The sequence below is a fragment of the Populus nigra genome, chromosome 18 (genome assembly GCF_951802175.1).
Source record: "Populus nigra chromosome 18, ddPopNigr1.1, whole genome shotgun sequence".
Taxonomy (NCBI): domain Eukaryota; kingdom Viridiplantae; phylum Streptophyta; class Magnoliopsida; order Malpighiales; family Salicaceae; genus Populus; species Populus nigra.
Genome location: NC_084869.1, coordinates 5036509 through 5054971, shown reverse-complemented (window position 1 = coordinate 5054971; position 18463 = coordinate 5036509). Strand labels below are relative to the sequence as shown.

The 18463-nt window shown below is 32.9% G+C and overlaps 3 protein-coding genes across 4 annotated transcripts; 1 reads left to right on the top strand and 2 right to left on the bottom strand.

Annotated features, from left to right (window-relative positions):
• Positions 1–898: 898 nt before the first annotated feature.
• LOC133678836 (uncharacterized) lies at positions 899–5385 on the bottom strand. Its single transcript, XM_062101352.1, has 8 exons — positions 5115–5385; positions 4642–4843; positions 4406–4543; positions 4246–4324; positions 1993–2064; positions 1759–1834; positions 1260–1316; positions 899–1181 (listed from the first exon to the last, which is right to left on the bottom strand). Exons 2-8 carry the CDS (start codon positions 4810–4812, stop codon positions 1091–1093), a joined length of 684 nt encoding a protein of 227 aa, XP_061957336.1. The 5' UTR covers positions 4813–4843; positions 5115–5385; the 3' UTR covers positions 899–1090.
• A 3729-nt stretch (positions 5386–9114) lies between these two features.
• LOC133678721 (equilibrative nucleotide transporter 1) lies at positions 9115–11515 on the top strand. Its single transcript, XM_062101185.1, has 2 exons — positions 9115–9922; positions 10610–11515. Exons 1-2 carry the CDS (start codon positions 9361–9363, stop codon positions 11338–11340), a joined length of 1293 nt encoding a protein of 430 aa, XP_061957169.1. The 5' UTR covers positions 9115–9360; the 3' UTR covers positions 11341–11515.
• Positions 11516–13077: 1562 nt separating this feature from the next.
• On the bottom strand, positions 13078–17906 carry LOC133678046 (single-stranded DNA-binding protein, mitochondrial). Of its 2 annotated transcripts, XM_062100203.1 has the most exons (4): positions 17444–17902; positions 16986–17212; positions 13975–14075; positions 13078–13397 (listed from the first exon to the last, which is right to left on the bottom strand). In XM_062100203.1, exons 1-4 carry the CDS (start codon positions 17738–17740, stop codon positions 13318–13320), a joined length of 705 nt encoding a protein of 234 aa, XP_061956187.1. In that variant the 5' UTR covers positions 17741–17902; the 3' UTR covers positions 13078–13317. The 2 variants fall into 2 exon arrangements, with proteins under 2 accessions (XP_061956187.1, XP_061956188.1); XM_062100204.1 differs by lacking the exons at positions 13078–13397; positions 13975–14075 and adding an exon at positions 15190–15784 and having other exon boundaries at positions 17444–17906.
• Positions 17907–18463: the final 557 nt, after the last annotated feature.

Below are 18463 nucleotides of genomic sequence, written 5' to 3'. Positions count from 1 at the left end.
ATGAGTTGGGAGTATGGGTTATAACATATTTATCCAAGGCTTAATGGTTTAGTTTTTGTATAAAATTATGTGTGTTGATGTTGTTGTTGACTTGTTGCTATGTACAAATATTTATTTTTGAATTGGACAAAAAATAATGTTAACATGTTTTCATCATGCGGCGACTAAACTTGGATTTTAATGATTAGGTCAATGTGTCTTCTAATTTTAGGGACAAACTTAGACCTAACAAGATGTTTTTTAATCATAAATGAGTTGAAAAATGCGTTCATGGGTTTTCCTCATCTTTACATCAAGTTGGCAACATTTTGGTTTGAGTTTGGTTTTGAAAAACTAAGTCGATGAGCCAATTAGTTTTATAAATCAACATAGGTTTAACATGATTTGTTTTACTTGAAATATATATATATATATATCAAGCTGCGATATTCATAATTCAGGGCGATGCTAACTTAAATGAACTTCAATCAATAACAAATTACTTACATTATATAGGAGGCTTATTTGATCATTTCATCTAATATAAAATTTTGGATCAATTTAAGATATAAAATGTAATTTATTATCGCTTATATTTAATAAAGCATCTGTTGATTTTATATCCATGGACAGGTCTGGCGCAATATCTAGGCTAATTTTGGGAATAACAAAATCGAGCTTCAATTAGAATATTCTCATTGTTGACGTGTGCCAAGAGATCAAGTCATTATAGGACACAAGAACAAGAACTAGTCTGGAAATCCTTGTTAGACGAGACGATCCTGGGATGGGAGAGTGTTATAAAGCTTCGTATTATAGTCCCAAAACAAATTGAAAAAACAAACAAAGAAAAACAAATAGAATATAATTTCCCACCTCTATGTTTAGATAGTCTGAAAAAAGAATGGCATGAAGAAGATTAGAGCAATGACGATAATAATAATAATGAGAAAAAAGAAAAGAAAGATATCCATCTAATTATTGATAAATACATCATTTCAATCTCAATTTGTTGCTTCTACCCACAAAATAAAAAAGAGTAAAGGCCCTTATTGCAAGGAAATCATACATTTAACATGCTGCTAGAATAGAGTTGGATAGCATCATGCTTCTAGAATCTCCTCTCCAGGGGCTTCATTGGATTCGAAGATGCAGAACTTTTCCCAGGAAAGCTACCCGGTGGCTTCATCATGGAAGACGAACTGAAAATGGCAGCAGTAGTTGTTAGTGCTGGGAGTGCAAGGTTGCCATATTGAAATGTGCACCACAGTTAACATTACCTGCTATTCCTTTGCAGAGCATTTTTCTTCATGGCGGCAATATTTTGCACCTCGCGACTGCTCAAAAGTCATCAAGGATGAAGACAAATGAAATCATTTCCTGACAAACTCATCTCAAAATAGCAAAATCTTGAGCACAGTTATCTAAGGCCTAGGCAAGAAATTCAATTTTTCGTGCAGAAGACTTCAAAATTAAATATCAAGATCCAGCAATAAATGGATGCAACAAGACATTTTAAACTTAACCTGATCCAAAAGATATTTGCTGTCTTTTTTGTTTTCACAAGTATGGAGCGCTCTGTTCAAATATGTTATTCTTTTGATCTAGAATTGGTGTTTCTGTAGTAGTCTCGTGAAACCTTAATGCCCAAACCACAATTTTGTAGGGCATGTAAAATGCAGATCAATGGTTGTGGGTGAGGGAACTATTGTAAAAATCAGAAAGAAGAAAAGCAAATGAATTCTTTCAAATGAACATAATTGCACAAAATAATATTACCTCTTCAGAAAATCCATTTTTGCCTTCTTCATCAAATTGCTCTTCCCGTTGGAAAGATTGTAGCCAGGTCCACTTCCTAACAAATATTATATTGAATAAAACAACATGAAAATTTTACAATGCATCATCTTCTCCTTCCCAGCCACTGAAAGGGGGAATTGCAGGAACCCTAACTTCTAATAACAAGTCACTGAACTACAAAAGAACCAATTACAAGGGAATAAGTATGGCTACCTCCGCAAAAGCTTCTTTTATTGCTTGAAGGTGGAACCTTCGAGCAAAGACGAACTTGTCGACTTTGTTTTCCTACATAAATGAACCACTCAGTAAGAATTTCGTTTGTACAAAAAGTAAAGCATAGAATACAAAACATACTGCCTTGGAGTTGCAAAAACACAAACTCAGAGAATAGTGCTCAGATTACTTGTTAGACTTGTTAATTTAACAAATCAAACACCCCCAGCCACCCCCCACTCCCACCTTTAAAAAAAAACAAAGAAAAAAAAATGAACTCGCCATAGAAAGAAAAGAACTCCATTAGATCAGGTCCTACAACAACAATACTACATTTGATGTGACAAAATGAAGGAGAAAAAAAAAATCATCCATAATGGATGAGTTATTTAAAAAAAAAATCAGCAGCATAAAACCTTCAAATAGTTTCCATTGGTTACATTGAAAGAACCCCAGTCCAAAAGGGCCTCCTTCAAAATGGCATTTGTTGAAAATGGTTTGTTTTTGAAAAATGAGTTTGGCCGCTTATAATTTCAAAAGAAAGAAAGAAAAGATAGTGAGTTTATAGAAATGACTCCACATTTGTCAAAAAAAAAAAGCACTAGCATTTATGCAAAAAGAAAAGGTAAAGATCCGGAACATGTACCAAAAGGGAAGGAGTTATGCATCCTCTTCATTTTGGTGACAATCTTTCATTCCATTACCTCAAAATTATTTCTTGCCGGTAAAAAATCAACCAATTCTAAAGATGTTAATGTGGACAAGCTAGCACAAATGTGGAGTATTATTTCACTGCCAAGAAACCACTTTATTCAGTATTTGGAGCACACAAACAATTACAATTTAATTCAAATCCAACCAAGTGTGTTGTAGTGCAAGTATGAAAATCAACCTAAAGGTGCATGCTTGTGCTAGTGAAAATCAAACTAGATGTGTCCGCATCAGCTAGTGTTACTTTAAAAAGAGAACTGGGGATATTGGGAGCTTTCAGATTTGAACACAAGGAAGGTGGTCCTAAGTGTCCTACACATCCAGTGAAGTGAAAGGAATCAAAATAACATAATTTTGTGTGTTTTGGCACTATGAAAAAGATTTGATACAATTCTAACCTTTTTTGCAATGCTAAGTTTTATTTTTGAAATGGGTAAGATAAAATTTTATCACAAGAGCACATAAAATTATTAAGGATTTTATTTTACACTTGGCATTCTAGCAAAAGCCTTGTGAGAAAGATGAAAAGAAAGGATAGGACAATAGGAACACGCTCAAATCACAATATGCCCAATCAAGTAAATGGGCACCTTGTTCACTCAGGAAGTAACTTCTACAAAACCTAGCTCCAAACCCTAAAAATTTCACTCTAGATAAGAAAATTCCATATTAAGAATTTCTAATTCAATGAAAAACTTCATTGCATATTAGAATTATCCATTTTTAAGCTTCTACCACAAACTCAATCATTCAAGAAACTACATGTGATTTTTCCAGTAATTGTCTTTAGCGCATTAAGCTTCTAAAAGGTCACCAACATTAAAGGCTGCAAATATATGAGAGAAGAGGGAGAGAAAAAAAGTTTCATCAAATATTTTTCTTGACTTCAGTAACAAAAAATTGTGACGGCATCTCCTAAAACCACCATCTAAATTATTCCTCTTTCCAAACACATACATTTGCTTAAAACTGTGCACAGAGATATGAGAGATCTCAATAAAAGAACAAAGATGTTCTCAGGGAACAAAAAGAAGAGTGTTTTGTTATATATTAAGCTTGATTTGAATACAAACAAATAAACTAATAGGATGTTTGAACAAACCTTATCATCCCAGCGTTCAACATCTTGATACAATAGAGTAAATTCAACATCAGGAAAGGGAAACAAACAAAGTTGAAAGCAAAATAAGCATATGCTGCTCAGAACTAAAGACCAACAATTGGTTTTTAGTCTGGGTAAAGTACAGCCTCATACGAGTGATTAAGATGCATTTCTAAGCTTCAGCGTTACTTGCATGAGACTGCTCTCAGAACTCACACCCACAGTTTAGTAAAAGTGGCCTTTAAGTGATCCTAAATGCAAAATGCATACAGCAAAATACACCATAGCACGAAACAGCGTGAAGTACAAACAACTCAGTAACTCACTACTAGACCATATGACATACAACTAATAAACACAAATCCCTTATAGAAAAAAAATAAAAAATCAACAAGTTAAACTTTTTTATGTACTTTGAAAATAAAATAAAAAAAACATACTGTCATCTTCTTTTTTGTATAGTTGCCTGATTCGAGCAGCTAATTTGTTCTCTGCCTCCGCAATTTCCTTTAGCTTTGCCTAGAAAGAAGTCATTCCACATAGTTTTATAGGGGAAAGAAGTTTCTTATGAGGAATTTTAATTTTCCAGATGGAAAGTACCTCGTATAATTGTAACCATCGAAATGAAACTTTCTTCTGCCTCATCCTCTGAATCACAAGATCAGTACTCCTCTCACCGAACTGTTTCTCATAAAATGTTTTCCACAGCTTATCAGTTACCGAACTAAGATCGCGTCCCTGAATGAATGAAACAGAACAATAAAAAAAAAAAAAAGGGAAAACTTGGATTAAAATTAAAGAAGTTAGGAGAAATAAAGATGGAAGTAAATTCTTACAACAGTACTCTTCTCGATGTGCATCAGCTGATCCAATGTACAATGAGGTAAGATGCGGTCAAGAAGATGTAAATCAGTTTCTCCAACATCTCCTAGGTACTTGACATTCTCTACTGCTAAACTAACACAAAGATCCACCAATGAAGGCACTTTCCTCTTAGTCCTTAGCATACCTTTTTTTTCTTAGATAAACACTGTCTTCCTGTTGCAAAACAACACATTTATTTATTATTCAATCATAATCAACACCCCCCCACCCAAAAAAAAAAAAAGCCAATTCACCTTATAATCTATGATTTTTTTTTTTAATTTAAGAACAATCAAAACAATTTATCTGAAACTCACTACAAGATTCTAACAAACACAGCAATCCATCGAATCTAATCTGATCTGATTACCTAAAAAAAAATTAAGAAAATTGGGAGATCAAAAGGCAAACAACAGATCAAGAACAAATATGCTTGCTTGTTTACCAATTAATTAATCGCAGACGACAATCTTTCGATTTAGGCTTCTCTGATCACACATGCGCAGGCAGGTATTTCATTAGAGCCTCTGCCCGGTGTGTGCGCGGGTAGGGCAAGGTCGGGTCGAATAATTTGTTGAAGATCGACCAATAATTTTCCTTTTAGGAATGGACGAACTGGAAACCAAACAAAAATTCAGTAGCTACCCAGACAATCCATCCGTTTCTGCCAGGTCGCCAACACAAGTAGGACGGCTCAGATACGAAAGGCAAAAAAACAACAGATAAAAGAAAAAAGAGAACGGCACCGTTTGCATGATATGATTTATAATTACCACGATGCATGCGGGCCCGGTTAGCCGATTGAAAAACTCCGACCCGCCAGATGACTGCAGATATTGGTTTAAACTAGTTTAAAAGCCTACATTATACTTTGATTCGGATCTAAATTTTTTAAAACATAAAAAAAAAAAATTTCTAATGTAAAATTAAATTATATAAAAAAATTTTAGATATAAGCCAATCATTTTAAATGGTCCAAATACAACTCAGATAAAAATATATATATATATATATATATATAATTTAGCTTTTAAAAAATTTCAAGGTGACATAATTATTTTTTTAATATTGAGATTAATATCAAAATGACAACATGTTGGATTGACCCGACCTTCATGATTTTTCTCGTCTAACCTGCAATTTAGATCATAAAATTTATTTGATAACTTTTTTTTCTAAAATTATTTTTTACTTAATTATACAATAACAAAAAAATATACTCTTATAAAATCAAGTACATATCAAATATTTAGATATTTCTTTGAAACTTTAATAACTTTATAGAAAATAAAATGAAATAAATTATGATAACTAATTTAAAATTAATCAAATGTTGAAGGATTAAATTGAAAAAAAAAATCAATACAAAAACTTAATACAAAACTAATATTAAAGGATTAAATTAAAAAAATCATAAAAAAACAAAAAAAATAATGAAATTAGAGGGGAAATTAAAAGGATAAAAGAAGATTTAAAAAAATAATAATTATCTTACAAGAGAGTATAATAATTACGTCAATTTTAAAATAAAATATTTTGTTTATTATTATTATTATATCATACAAAAATAAATGGGATCTTTTTATGCTGGATTTTATGTTTTGTTTTATACAAAAACAAAATGAAGAAATTGGACCGAGTTGGTAGGACAAACAAATTAGATATTTTGGACTAGGTGCTCCCACTTGGTGGCGGGTTTGCTTTGCTTAAATTCACTTTACTTTTAGTTGTAACTAGATTTATGCTATGCTGGGCTATATCAATATTTTTTTTAATAAAACAAAATAGGTGTTATTAAAATGTTTTTTAATAAATAAAAAAATTTAAGTAATGTAGGAGTTAAACGATATGACCCAATAAATTTGATGAGTCCAAAGTTTAATTTGAATGATAAAAAAATAATAATAACAAAAAAATATATGTAAAATTAAACACCAATAAAATAACATGATGATTATTTGAGATTGCGATAATTTCATATAAAACAAAACAAAACAAATCATGAAAATCAATTAAAAATAAAACAAATATAGAAGGAGAAAATTGAAAAAGAAATTGAAAAGAAAAACTTAACAACGGAGAATGAAAATGAGAAAAATCAAAGGCAAAAAAAACCGAAGTGCCTAAAAAAATAGCCTAGGCATGGCATGCTTGGGACCTTAAAACAAAATACACGCTCGTGGGTCTGCCAACCCAAAGCCCGCGTACATAGCTTTTTTTATTATTTTTTTATTTTTTAAAGTTCATCCGCCCTCGTTTAAAAAAAAAAAACAAGTCGTCGCTTATTGTGTCTAGATTTTAACAACCAGATGATTGGTGAAAACCCAGGGAAGGGGTGTTTTACACCCAAAACTCCATTTTTCTATCATTGTTTTGACCAAAACAACACCTTAGAGATCCAAGTAAAATCGTTTATGTTTTCAAATAAACCAAAATACAAAAAAAAAATCAATTTGAAACCTAAAAACTTTTTGCAGACAAATCTATTATTTTATACAACTTAAAGCCAAAAGGAAAACTTAATGGAACTCCTCTTATCAAATAAAATTTATTGACACCAAAATTGATTATTTTAGTGGTTGGAATAAATCTCAACCAATAATTTTCTTTTTTATCACTAGAATCTGATGATTTTCTCATTTTTACCTCAAAATAAGGATAAAAAATAAGAGAAATTAAGTTGGACATATAATTTTTTTTTAAAAAAACTCAAGGGATCAAAAAAATAAGTAAGTTACAAAGTAAAAAAATCAAAGTCAGCTTTTTATATTAATTTTGATATAAAATCCTAGTTTCTCCATGTTTTTTTATAGTTTGGTCTCATGTATTTTAGTTTTGTCATCTCTTAGTAAATTAGAAAGCAATTAATTCATTGTATGCACCCTTGATGTTCAAAGGTTTTGAACCCCTAATGCCTCTAAATTTAGGATGTCAAATCTTCCATAATTCTTTTAACAACTAAGATACTAACATATTTTAGGTACTAACATATTTTATTTTTTTTACTGAAAGAGTCTACAACAAAAACATAAAGGGTGTTTGTTAAAAATAAATACAATAAAATAATTAAATGAAATTCTAATAAATTGATGATTGATAGCACATGTATGCTTGCTTTTAGACTCTCAGCCTTATGTGGCTAATATGTATTTCTTATCAAAAGTAAAATAAACATCAATTCTTTGAGATTTTGTGCCCTTCCTAACTTATTTCATCCCAATTAAATTAATTAACATCAATTTTATATTTTCTTTAATTTTAACTTTAAATCAAAATTTGGGTGTTTTTGATCAAAATTCATTTAATTTCATTAGAACTTGGATAAAGGGATGTAGAACACTTTACCAGTTGATTTTGTATACTCTCTAAATGCTTCCCTAATGAATTTCTACCACATTTTTCTTCTTCATCCTTCTATTTTCTTAGTATTTTTTTCTAAACCCCATTTTTCTCACTAATTTCTTGTATTTAGATGTTTACACTCTTTTAATCTCTCTTATCACACCCTAAGGTTTGATTTCATAGGGAAATATTGAAAGAAAAACAAGAAGACAAGAAGAAGGAAGCTCTCCTCTTGGCTTCCATGGTTATCACCTTGTTACAAGGAGAAAGAGATGTAATTTTCAACTTATTTACAATTTTCCCACCCTTTTTTCGCATCTCCAATATTTTTAGGTATTTCTCTTGGTTACTAATATAATCTAATACTAAAATTGATCTAATTCATTCGTGATTAACCTTTAAAAAAAAACTTCTCATTTCACCATACATATTATTTATTTATTTATATCATCCAAATTTCTACTATAATTGAAAATTCACACTTAGTTATTTTATTTTTGACTATTAGATCCACTTCTATTTTGAATAATTAACTACTCATTTAAACTCATTTAAAATATACTATACTTTAATATTTTTTTTTAAATGTTAACCCGAGGTTTACATTATTGGGTTCATGTGCTCCTTGTTGTTACCCATATTTAGGATTTGACATAAAAAAAAAGAGAAAATACAAAAAAATAAAAAATAATAATGAAAGAAAATATATCAGTGAAAAGAGTATACTAGAATGCTTAAGAAATTTTCTAAGACTGGTTAAGGAGGATTAAATATACAAGATAAAAAAAATTTTGACAATGTATTTTCAAGATGAAGGAAATTTAATTTGAGAAGGAAAATTCAAAATTAAATATTTAAGGACTTAATTAGATTTTTTCAAGGTTTATTTGAATTTATTGGGGGTTTAATTGTAAGAAAAATTAATTTTTAAAAGTTAATTTAAAATTTAATTGACTAGAGGTTAAATTATAATTTTTAAAAATTAATTTAATTAAATCAAAAATTTAATTACATAAATATTAAAATATAATGTCCACATAAAAAGATTGAAAAAATCTAAAATTCAAAGCCACGACAAAGGGTAATTAATTACAGAAGAAAAACAATAAATCAACTTCTTCTTCCTCCTAATACTAAAAGAAAAAAAAACCAGATCACGAGCCACGCATCTCACGACCAAAGTTAATTAATTACAGGGAAAATAAAATCAACTTCTCCCTCCTTTTACGGAACGCATTAATAAATACTCCGTTCACATCTGCGACACCGCAACAAATCCGTGAAAAAGGAAATCCTTCACACACAATTCTCTCTCATCGAACCCCAGACGCAAACCCAAATCCTACCCGATGGGACTCACCTCCACAGAACCAGACACTGAATCCTCTCTCCTCCTCCCCACCACCGCCGCCACCACCACCACCACCACCACAAACAGCACCATCTCCCAACAAAAAATCCCAAAAGACACATTCCACTTAGCCTACATAATCTACTTCACTCTAGGCCTCGGCTTTCTCCTTCCATGGAACGCATTCATCACAGCCGTTGATTACTTCTCTTACATCTACCCAGATGTCTCAGTTGATCGCATCTTCTCCGTTGCTTACATGGTCGTGGGCCTGGCGTGTCTTGTAGTAATCATCCTTTTTTATGCACATAAATCTGATGCTTATTTGAGAATTAATCTGGGTTTGGGTCTTTTTATTGTGGCTCTTTTGGTTGTTCCTGTTATGGATGCTGTTTATATTAAGGGTCGGGTCGGGTTGTATGATGGGTTTTATGTTACTGTTGGGGCTTTGGCACTTTCGGGTATGGCGGATGCTTTAGTCCAAGGTGGACTTATTGGTGCTGCTGGTGAATTGCCTGAGAGGTATATGCAAGCCGTTGTTGCTGGCACTGCTGCCTCTGGTACTATTTCTTGAATTGTTTTCTAAATCTTTCTTGATTTATTGTAGATATAGTTTATAAGGATCATAATAATTAATTGCTGGGTTTCGTTTTTGCATTACTGCCGAATTAAATAATTGATAAAGATATGAACTTGGAATTTTGTTTTTGTTTCTATTAAGATTGGTTGAGATTGTAGTTAAATTTAGTGTGATGATTTACCATGTAATGGTAGTTGCCTGTGCAAATTGTGAGCTGAAATGTTGTATGTTATGATGCTATTAAAATTTAATAGGCATTCCTTTAAGCAAACACTAATGCAAACCTTAGGATGTAATCATTTTTCATTGGACTTGTGACCTTAAATAGCAAGAAAACTGGATGGTTTGGTTGCCTAACCAATCTACCCTATGATAAGCGTTAGAAGCAAACAAAAAGGGCTTTTTCAACTTCATCATTTCTCCTTTGAAGAAACTTGGAATTATGTTCGGAAAGTTTGTCTCATGCTGGAACAGATTAGAGCATGTTTTTAATTAAGAGTTACCTAGTATCTACTGCAATCATTAGTGTGTTTCCTATATATGCTAGATCTTAATCATGTGCTACTAGGATTAGGATGTAATGATTATCTATGTGTTGTTGACTAATCATGCAATGAAACTACAATTTTTCAAAGTACAATTTTAACTGTGTAAGTGTTAAATGCAGGGGTCCTTGTTTCACTTCTAAGAATTTTAACCAAAGCTGTATATACACAAGATTCCCATGGTTTGCGAAAGAGTGCGAACCTCTACTTTGCTGTTGGAATTGTAGTTATGGCCATCTGCCTTGTCTTTTACAACATGGCACATAGACTGCCAATTATGAAGTACTATGCTGACTTGAAAATTCAGGCAGTGAATGAGGACAAAGAGGAGAAAGGTTCCTTGACTGGAGCTCGTTGGCGGTCAACCTTGTGGGAGATTGTTTGCAGCGTCCAATGGTATGGGATTGGAATTGTCATCATCTATGTTGTAACTTTATCGATATTTCCAGGATATATAACGGAGGATGTGCACTCTGAGATTCTCAAGGACTGGTACTCAATCATCCTCATTACTGGCTACAATGTGTTTGACTTGGTTGGCAAGTCTTTGACTGCTGTCTATCTCTTAAAGAATGCAAAGATTGCCATTGGTGGTTGTTTTGTAAGATTGCTGTTTTATCCTCTCTTCTTTGGCTGCTTGCACGGTCCTAAATTCTTTCGAACAGAGATTCCAGTAACAATACTCACATGTCTTTTAGGGCTAACAAATGGCTATTTGACTAGTGTTCTGTTGATTCTTGCTCCCAAGGTTGTCCCCTTACGGCAGGCAGAGACTGCCGGAATTGTGATGGTGCTGTACCTTGTGGTTGGCCTTGCTACTGGATCAATTGTAGCTTGGTTTTGGGTCATCTGATATTGAGGCATATTATTTGTATTTTCAGCTCTTGACAACCGCTGTCATTCCTCTTTGTCAAGCTTCATGTTAAATCTAGGATGGGCTGTCAGTTTCCATTCTGTAAAGATTATTTGTAATGTAAACTCGTTGTGAGTAAATTCTTTATGGTAAATCCCCAAGTTATGTTTTGAAAGTCCTTTTCCTGCATGGATTCAGTGAACAAACACGTTTTTCTTTTCACTTTGTTTGCTACAAAGTTTCCTTTTTTAGAGTATTATCGATTCCATCTCCAGTAGAGGAAGCATTTTATCTGTTTTCTTATCAACATCGGTCCTAGCATTAGCTTTGAAATTTGCACTTGATCCTTGTATAAAACAATAACATTTTTCTTCGATTTTACTACTTTGTAGAAGCCAAATGTCTGAAGCATCCATCACCAGAAAATATAATTTAATGTTGACATTAAATTTGACATTGAACATAAAGATACAATAAAATTCTTAAAGATCATTATAATCATTCCAGAGACGACGCTGCCTCAATCAAACTCGTTGTTGCTGAGGCATTGGCAATGTTCCTGATTGTGCATATACTATTTTTCTGCAAAAAGATGTGAACTGCATAAGCTTTTATTAAGCAAATCACAGAAAGAATTTCAAAACCTTAGAGCAGTAGCCAGAGCTACAAGAAAGAAGAATAAACATATAGAGTTTAAGAAACACCATGCAGCACTATGACATTTTAACTCAAGTTGCCTTGATTAATGCTGGAAACATTCTTCCTAGTCAGAGCAATTACAAAGCAAAAAAGAGGTGGTAAGAACATGCCTCATTAATGCTCCACAGCTTCATAGAACAATCATCACTCTCTCGGGCTAATTTTGTTGGATATAACATGAAATTAGAATAGACGTCCTTAGAAATCCCTTCAAGATTTTCTTAAAAAGAAAAAACCTAAGCTATAAGAACACAAAAATTTAAAACAAATTACAACATAAATCCGACATAATATTTTGAAGAAGCATAAAACAAGGCATAAGAAAAGCAACCTTGTGCTCTCTCCAGTTAGAATGGCTCTTCTCAATACGATGAGAATATAGTGGCTCAACTTTCAGTTGCAAGGACACACCAAAATTTCCATGTGATGAATCCATTCGCTCTTAATCATGCTTGATGATACCCAAAAAAAAAAAAAAAAAAAAAACAAGCACAGGCCAGTCCAGTTAGGCTTAGCCTAATTGGTCTTCGTTCCAGTTTAAGCACTTGCTTGAAATTGGGACTCGTCCTAAGAACTAAATAATCCTGTGAAAAATCCTAGAAAGCTTAACTATTAGCACAAGTTAGGAATTTGAAGAAAGTTATTACCCATTGTAGTCTCTCATGCTTAAGCATGAATTGCCAGTATAATACTTTTTTTTTTTCATCGATGATTATTTTCTATTAACTTCTCAGTATAAAGAATGTCAATCTTCTCGCAAAAACTTTTAATATTATTTTTTAAAAAAATCAAAAATTTATTAATTTTACTATTTTAAAATTTATTAAAAAATCATATCACTGGCCACCATCACATTCAAAATGATACAAATACATGAAAATATTAATTTTAAATAATTTGTTTTTCAAAATTAAAAAAAAAAAAACTGTTTGGAATACAGTTACAAACAGCCCCTAAATTGCAGAGATACCAGATGCTGTTCTGAGGAGGCATGGCCCAAATCTTAAATAAGAGCTTATTGCAAAAGCTGTGAAAAAATGACCAGAACCGTAGCCACATGAGCCACACCATCATACCTTGAAACTGCTAGCTGTTCACATCAATTGCCAAATGAAAATAAAAAATTGTTGATTCCGAGACCTCCCATGCTACCGTCACGCAATGTTATAGAAATTTCACATTTGTTCTACCTCTATTAACCTTGAAACAAACTGAGAAAATAACTACAAATGTGAAAGCCAGTCTTGTGTTAATACTTGAGCAGTTCTAGCTACGCTTCTAGTAATAGCCAAGACCTTTCAACTCCAATGAACTGGCTTGCTGATCATTGGCACCTTTTCCCAGAAAGACAAGCCGACCTGCAAAGTCCAAAAATAAAGTTAATCTCACGGATTCTAATCTGGTCGAAAGAGGTTGACTACAGAGAGAATACCTCTTCAGATCCAACAAGAATAAAGGAAACCAGTTAGTCTTTTTTTCTTAAAAAAAAAAAAAACCTCACAAAACTGTACTCGACCAAAAAAGGCAATGTATGGTAATTACCAGTGCTTCAAAAGATAAAAAAAATTATTAATTGCTTTGCAGGTTTATTTTTATAATTCACCATCAATCCAAGAAATCAATAAAAGAGTAAAAGAAAGATGTCGTGACAAGAATTTGCCACTTGATGCAGCAGATCCCATTGAATTATCAGACTGCAGTTTTGCTGTCATGCACGTTTTTATCAGGAGGAGTCTGTATATATGCATATTGACAGATAGTAGCATATCCATCTTAATGATTAACAAATCTCCATCTTTGTAAAAGAAATTCATCAATTGCATCCTAATCCCAAACACAAAATTGGAAAAGAACAGAAATAGCAACAACAACAAGAAGATCATAGATCATAGCGTCTCCTCATTTTTAGTCAAGGGACTACAGATGTGAACGTACCATTTTGACGAACTGCAATTTCTCTTATACGTCGTACAAGACCAGTTATTGGATCAGTGAAGACTTTAGTCTCCAGATTCCCCTCCACATATATAATTGAACTACAATAAACAGGAGTTAAAAAAAAAAAAAAACTAGTCAGATAGCAACAAAGATGTCCATAGTAACCAAAAGTTAAAGTCAAATGTCAAGAAAATTCAAGAAGCACAGGTACAAAAGATGATTTCACAACATAAGAAAATCCAGAGACATGTATCACAAGAAGAGAAGGCTGGACTTTTAGGTTGAAAAAGGCCAACCTCAAGAAGTAAATAACAAAATGATACCCATCTAGAGTTAATAAGCTAACGACACTAGATAGGGAAGAGATTCATCACTAACTGATCCCTAACAGGCACCTAAACAGTTCATACATCGGTCAACCACTTCTACAAGTCCACAAGAGGTCCCCAGAACACAACAAAAGCTAGGGCTTCTGCATTTTCACCAATTCAAGTAGCTAATAGCAATACCCAATTGGGAAGGTTTTTACATGGCACAGAAACTGTTCTCATATTCTGCATTTTCACCTTGTAAAATTATTAGATCAAACTTCTACTATAGATCACATATTGACTGTTGACGGTATAAAGAGTACTGAATAGGGCTTCACCACATTTTAGAAATTCTATTTGCAGAGTTCTTAAAACATCAAGTTAACAATCTATAGTTATCTTAAAAAGCTAGTAGAATTTACTCATAATTTTTAAATTAATATAACTCCAGCATTCTTCACAGCCATCCAGACCTCCTGATCAGACAGCTATTGCTTTACGGCTAAATAACATACATCCACCAGTTCAAAGAAAGCGTATCCAAACGAAATTAGATTTCCTTATGTATGAGCCAAATGATTAAAGCATCATTACAGCCTAAATGCTAGAATATTAAACCCATGAGAATAAGATATACAAACTCCTCATTTAAAATGATTTTGTTGCTATAAAGACAAATGAACATGGTTTCTTCTTTACTAGTGGGGACACCATATCTAAGACATGGTTTAATATATAACGAAATTAGATTTCCTTATGTATGAGCCAAATGATTTAAGCATCGTCACAGCCTAAATGCTAGAATATTAAACCCATGAAAATAAGATATACAAACTCCTCATTTAAAATGATTTTGTTGCTATAAAGACAAATGAACATAGTTTCTTCTTGCATTGAGAAAACTAGTGGGGACACCAGATCTAAGACATGGTTTAATATATAACGAAATTAGATTTCCCTATGTATGAGCCAAATGATTAAAGCATCATCACAGCCTAAATGCTAGAATATTAAACCCATGAAAATAAGATATACAAACTCCTCATTGAAATGATTTTGTTGCTATAAAGACAAATGAACATTGTTTCTTCTTGCTTTGAGAAACTAGTGGGGACACCGGTCACGTATGATCATAGATGATGGAGGGTAGCCCAACCCATTGTTCTTTGAATGGGAGATTAGGCTTTAGCCTATGTTATTGGGTTTAATTTATTTGGACTTTTATTTGAGTTTTATTATTAGATTTGATGTTATTCTATTTTAGACTTCAGGCCTTTAGCGTAATTGTTGATTGTTTTAGGGTTTTACTCTTTAAATGTAATTTTTAACATTGTAGTTAGTTGATGATGAATAGATAAAAAAGTTCCAACTTTTAGTTTTCCTCCCCTAATTTTCCTCTCTTCTTCAGCTCATTTCTTTCTCTTCCCCAGCTCCTTTTCTTCTCTTCTTGGCTTTATCTTTCTCCCCTCTGACTTCTTTTCAATTTTCTATTTGTCCTGCATCAGAAACATCATCTCTTAATGATGCTATGCATACAACCACATAAAATTCACACCCTCAAGAAATATGCACCATTGAACCTTAAACCACAAAGGTGAGAATATGATTCCATTCCAATTCATACAACTTCCAAGGTTCAAAATTACCATCCCAATATGAACTGTACCCATCCTCCCTCCCAACACCTTAACTTCCAAGATCATCTCATGCTTTGTTGCTAGAACCTAAACTCCAATGTAAGTACAAGACACCTTCATTAATGTAAAATGCTAAATGATAACAAAATACAACCATACTAAATTGTTTGGCAATTGAAATTGAGATGGTATACCATGGTATGGATGGTTTCAAAATTCTACTGAAGTTGCACTGACATAAAAGATACTACCACTCACTGGCCACTATAATAACCTTTCCAGTAATAGGATCATCACTTGAAGCCAAATCCCAACATTCAAATAACTGAAACTAGCCATGTTTGTAAGTGTGTATCATCGAATCAAAATTCAACTGTTGAATCGGAAAGCCCATTTTGGGATTCTTTTATCAAATTGAATAGTGAATTGTTAGACTTGGCAACAAACAAAATATGCATTACAAAAGATAAATAGCAATGCTACATGTTTATAATTCAACAAAGCTCAAGGCATTTTTGGTACTTGATCATCCAAGTGACTTAATTAGCTTATAGTATATATAGTAATATCTAAAAGGCATCTTCTAATCTCCATCAAACTACCAGATCTCTGAGTCTTAATACGAAGTATTAATCCTCCGCAATAATGATATCACCATCACCATCTCTGTTGCCTTTGTTCGTATCTACTGGTCTCTTTTCATCCCTTAGCAGAAATTTAATTTACAGACAGTTTCAAATCAAAATATTTATCAAAGAAAAGGGTTCACATATATTGCCATTCGTGATATCTGGACTTATAGGATTCTTATTTTTAGTTCTTACCATCTATTTCAAAAATAGGCATTTGACCTATATGCTACTTGAGTCAAATCATATGATTAAAGTGCATCATACTGAACCACATTCAACCATGACTGTTTAGCATAATTCGTGTCCATCTGTGATTCGCCACATGACTCAGCATCATTTGTAACCGAATCGAGTCAAATTATAAGATTCTAACAACCAATTCATAACTATTGTAGCGTTAAAACAAATATACTTTGCTTAAACCTTACCCGGGCACAACATTCTGCATTACAACACGACCTAATCTCTCTGGGTAGACTGAAACTCGATGCCACTGAACAGCACACCTATTTGCATACTCCCTTGGATCCTCATTCTGCAATGGCCTTCGATTATTGCGAATCCCACCTGTCCCCATTGAGAAAATCGTTATCTCCCTCCCACTCCTCAACTTCTTCTGCAATGGATTCTGCCCCACCTGCCCCACCAATATCGCCTACAGACCGAAAAGCAATCTTTATAAAGCTTAAATCTTAGCTCATTTGACACGATAAAAAAAAAATCAAAGCCAGGAGACATTTCTCATTTCTCTGCGATTCCTAAAAGAAAAGCAGCCAAAATCCAAATAAAATAAAAAATAAAAAAAAGACCCAGCAATTGAAACACTAAATATAGAAAACAAAAAACATGAATAAGTAAACATTTTTAAGTATAATGCAGCATTTACCTTGTAAACGCCAACATCAAGGCCATTTTCAAGGGGACGATCCTGGACCATTCGTGACCCGCTCGATCCTTCAGATGTTGTTGTTGATGATGATGGTGAACTTGAGGTGGTTGAGTTGGGGACTGAGTGAGTGTCTGAGCCGTCCAATTCAGACTCTTCTTCACGAAAGGAGAGGTTGTTAGTGGTGGTGGTGGTGGAGGAGGTGCAAAAGGGCATTGAAAGCTGTGAAATTTTTGGGTTTGGTGAGAGAAGGGAACGGTAAATTCTGCGTGAGAGAACAGCCATTGAATTTGCCATTTTTTGTGTGTGTGTTTTTTCGAAAAAGGGGGCCTTGCTTAAACCCTAGGGGGATTGCGTTAGTGATTCATTGATCTCTTGGGATTATTCTAAAACCCTGCAGGAGATCTTGTGCTAGTTTGCTACAGCTAATCACTAATATATTTCTGCAAATTATAGTAATCTCCCTAATATTTCATTTAATTAAGCTTTTCTCCCTCTTGGCTTTTGCTTTTTTTCTCCTACCATCATTTTTCCAAATCAAAATCTAGGTCGTTTTACCTTTTTTTTTTATACTTCTAAGTCCTTTTATTTTATTTTAAAATCCATAACAAAAAACCTAAACAATTACATATATGACAAGGAAGCATTAAGGAAGGGAACAAATGCAAATGAGCTCACTGCTTGAGGCATATGCTACTCTTGTGGGATCTTTTGCTGCTTCTTGTAGAAAAAAAGCTATTGTAATGATGTTATTGTCACAATGCTAGATTGCAAATGACAAGACAACATATGATGGTTGTAATATATGATGAAAAATTAAAGTTGTGTAAGGGAATAGAAACTTATACCTATAATTTTATTTACAAGTTGTTGTTTTGGGAAGAAGATGATGACATTAAATTATATGCGATCTATCTATTGATTAGTTAGATAATTTATAGATTAATTTTGTTATATGTTCATTGTTTATCCATTTCAACGAGGAGAAATTATAAAAAGAACTACATCTGAAATGAAGAT

Coding starts and splice junctions, on each gene's coding strand:
- LOC133678836 (XM_062101352.1), bottom strand. CDS start 4,812: ATGCTAAGGACTAAGAGGAAAGTGCCTTCATTGGTGGATCTTTGTGTT. Junction 4,325..4,405: donor GATGGTTACAATTATACGAG/GTACTTTCCATC, acceptor ACTTCTTTCTAG/GCAAAGCTAAAGGAAATTGC. Junction 1,317..1,758: donor AAAATGGATTTTCTGAAGAG/GTAATATTATTT, acceptor ACTTTTGAGCAG/TCGCGAGGTGCAAAATATTG.
- LOC133678721 (XM_062101185.1), top strand. CDS start 9,361: ATGGGACTCACCTCCACAGAACCAGACACTGAATCCTCTCTCCTCCTC. Junction 9,923..10,609: donor TGCTGGCACTGCTGCCTCTG/GTACTATTTCTT, acceptor TGTTAAATGCAG/GGGTCCTTGTTTCACTTCTA.
- LOC133678046 (XM_062100203.1), bottom strand. CDS start 17,740: ATGGCAAATTCAATGGCTGTTCTCTCACGCAGAATTTACCGTTCCCTT. Junction 17,213..17,443: donor TTGATGTTGGCGTTTACAAG/GTAAATGCTGCA, acceptor TTCGGTCTGTAG/GCGATATTGGTGGGGCAGGT. Junction 13,398..13,974: donor AATTGCAGTTCGTCAAAATG/GTACGTTCACAT, acceptor TGGACTTTGCAG/GTCGGCTTGTCTTTCTGGGA.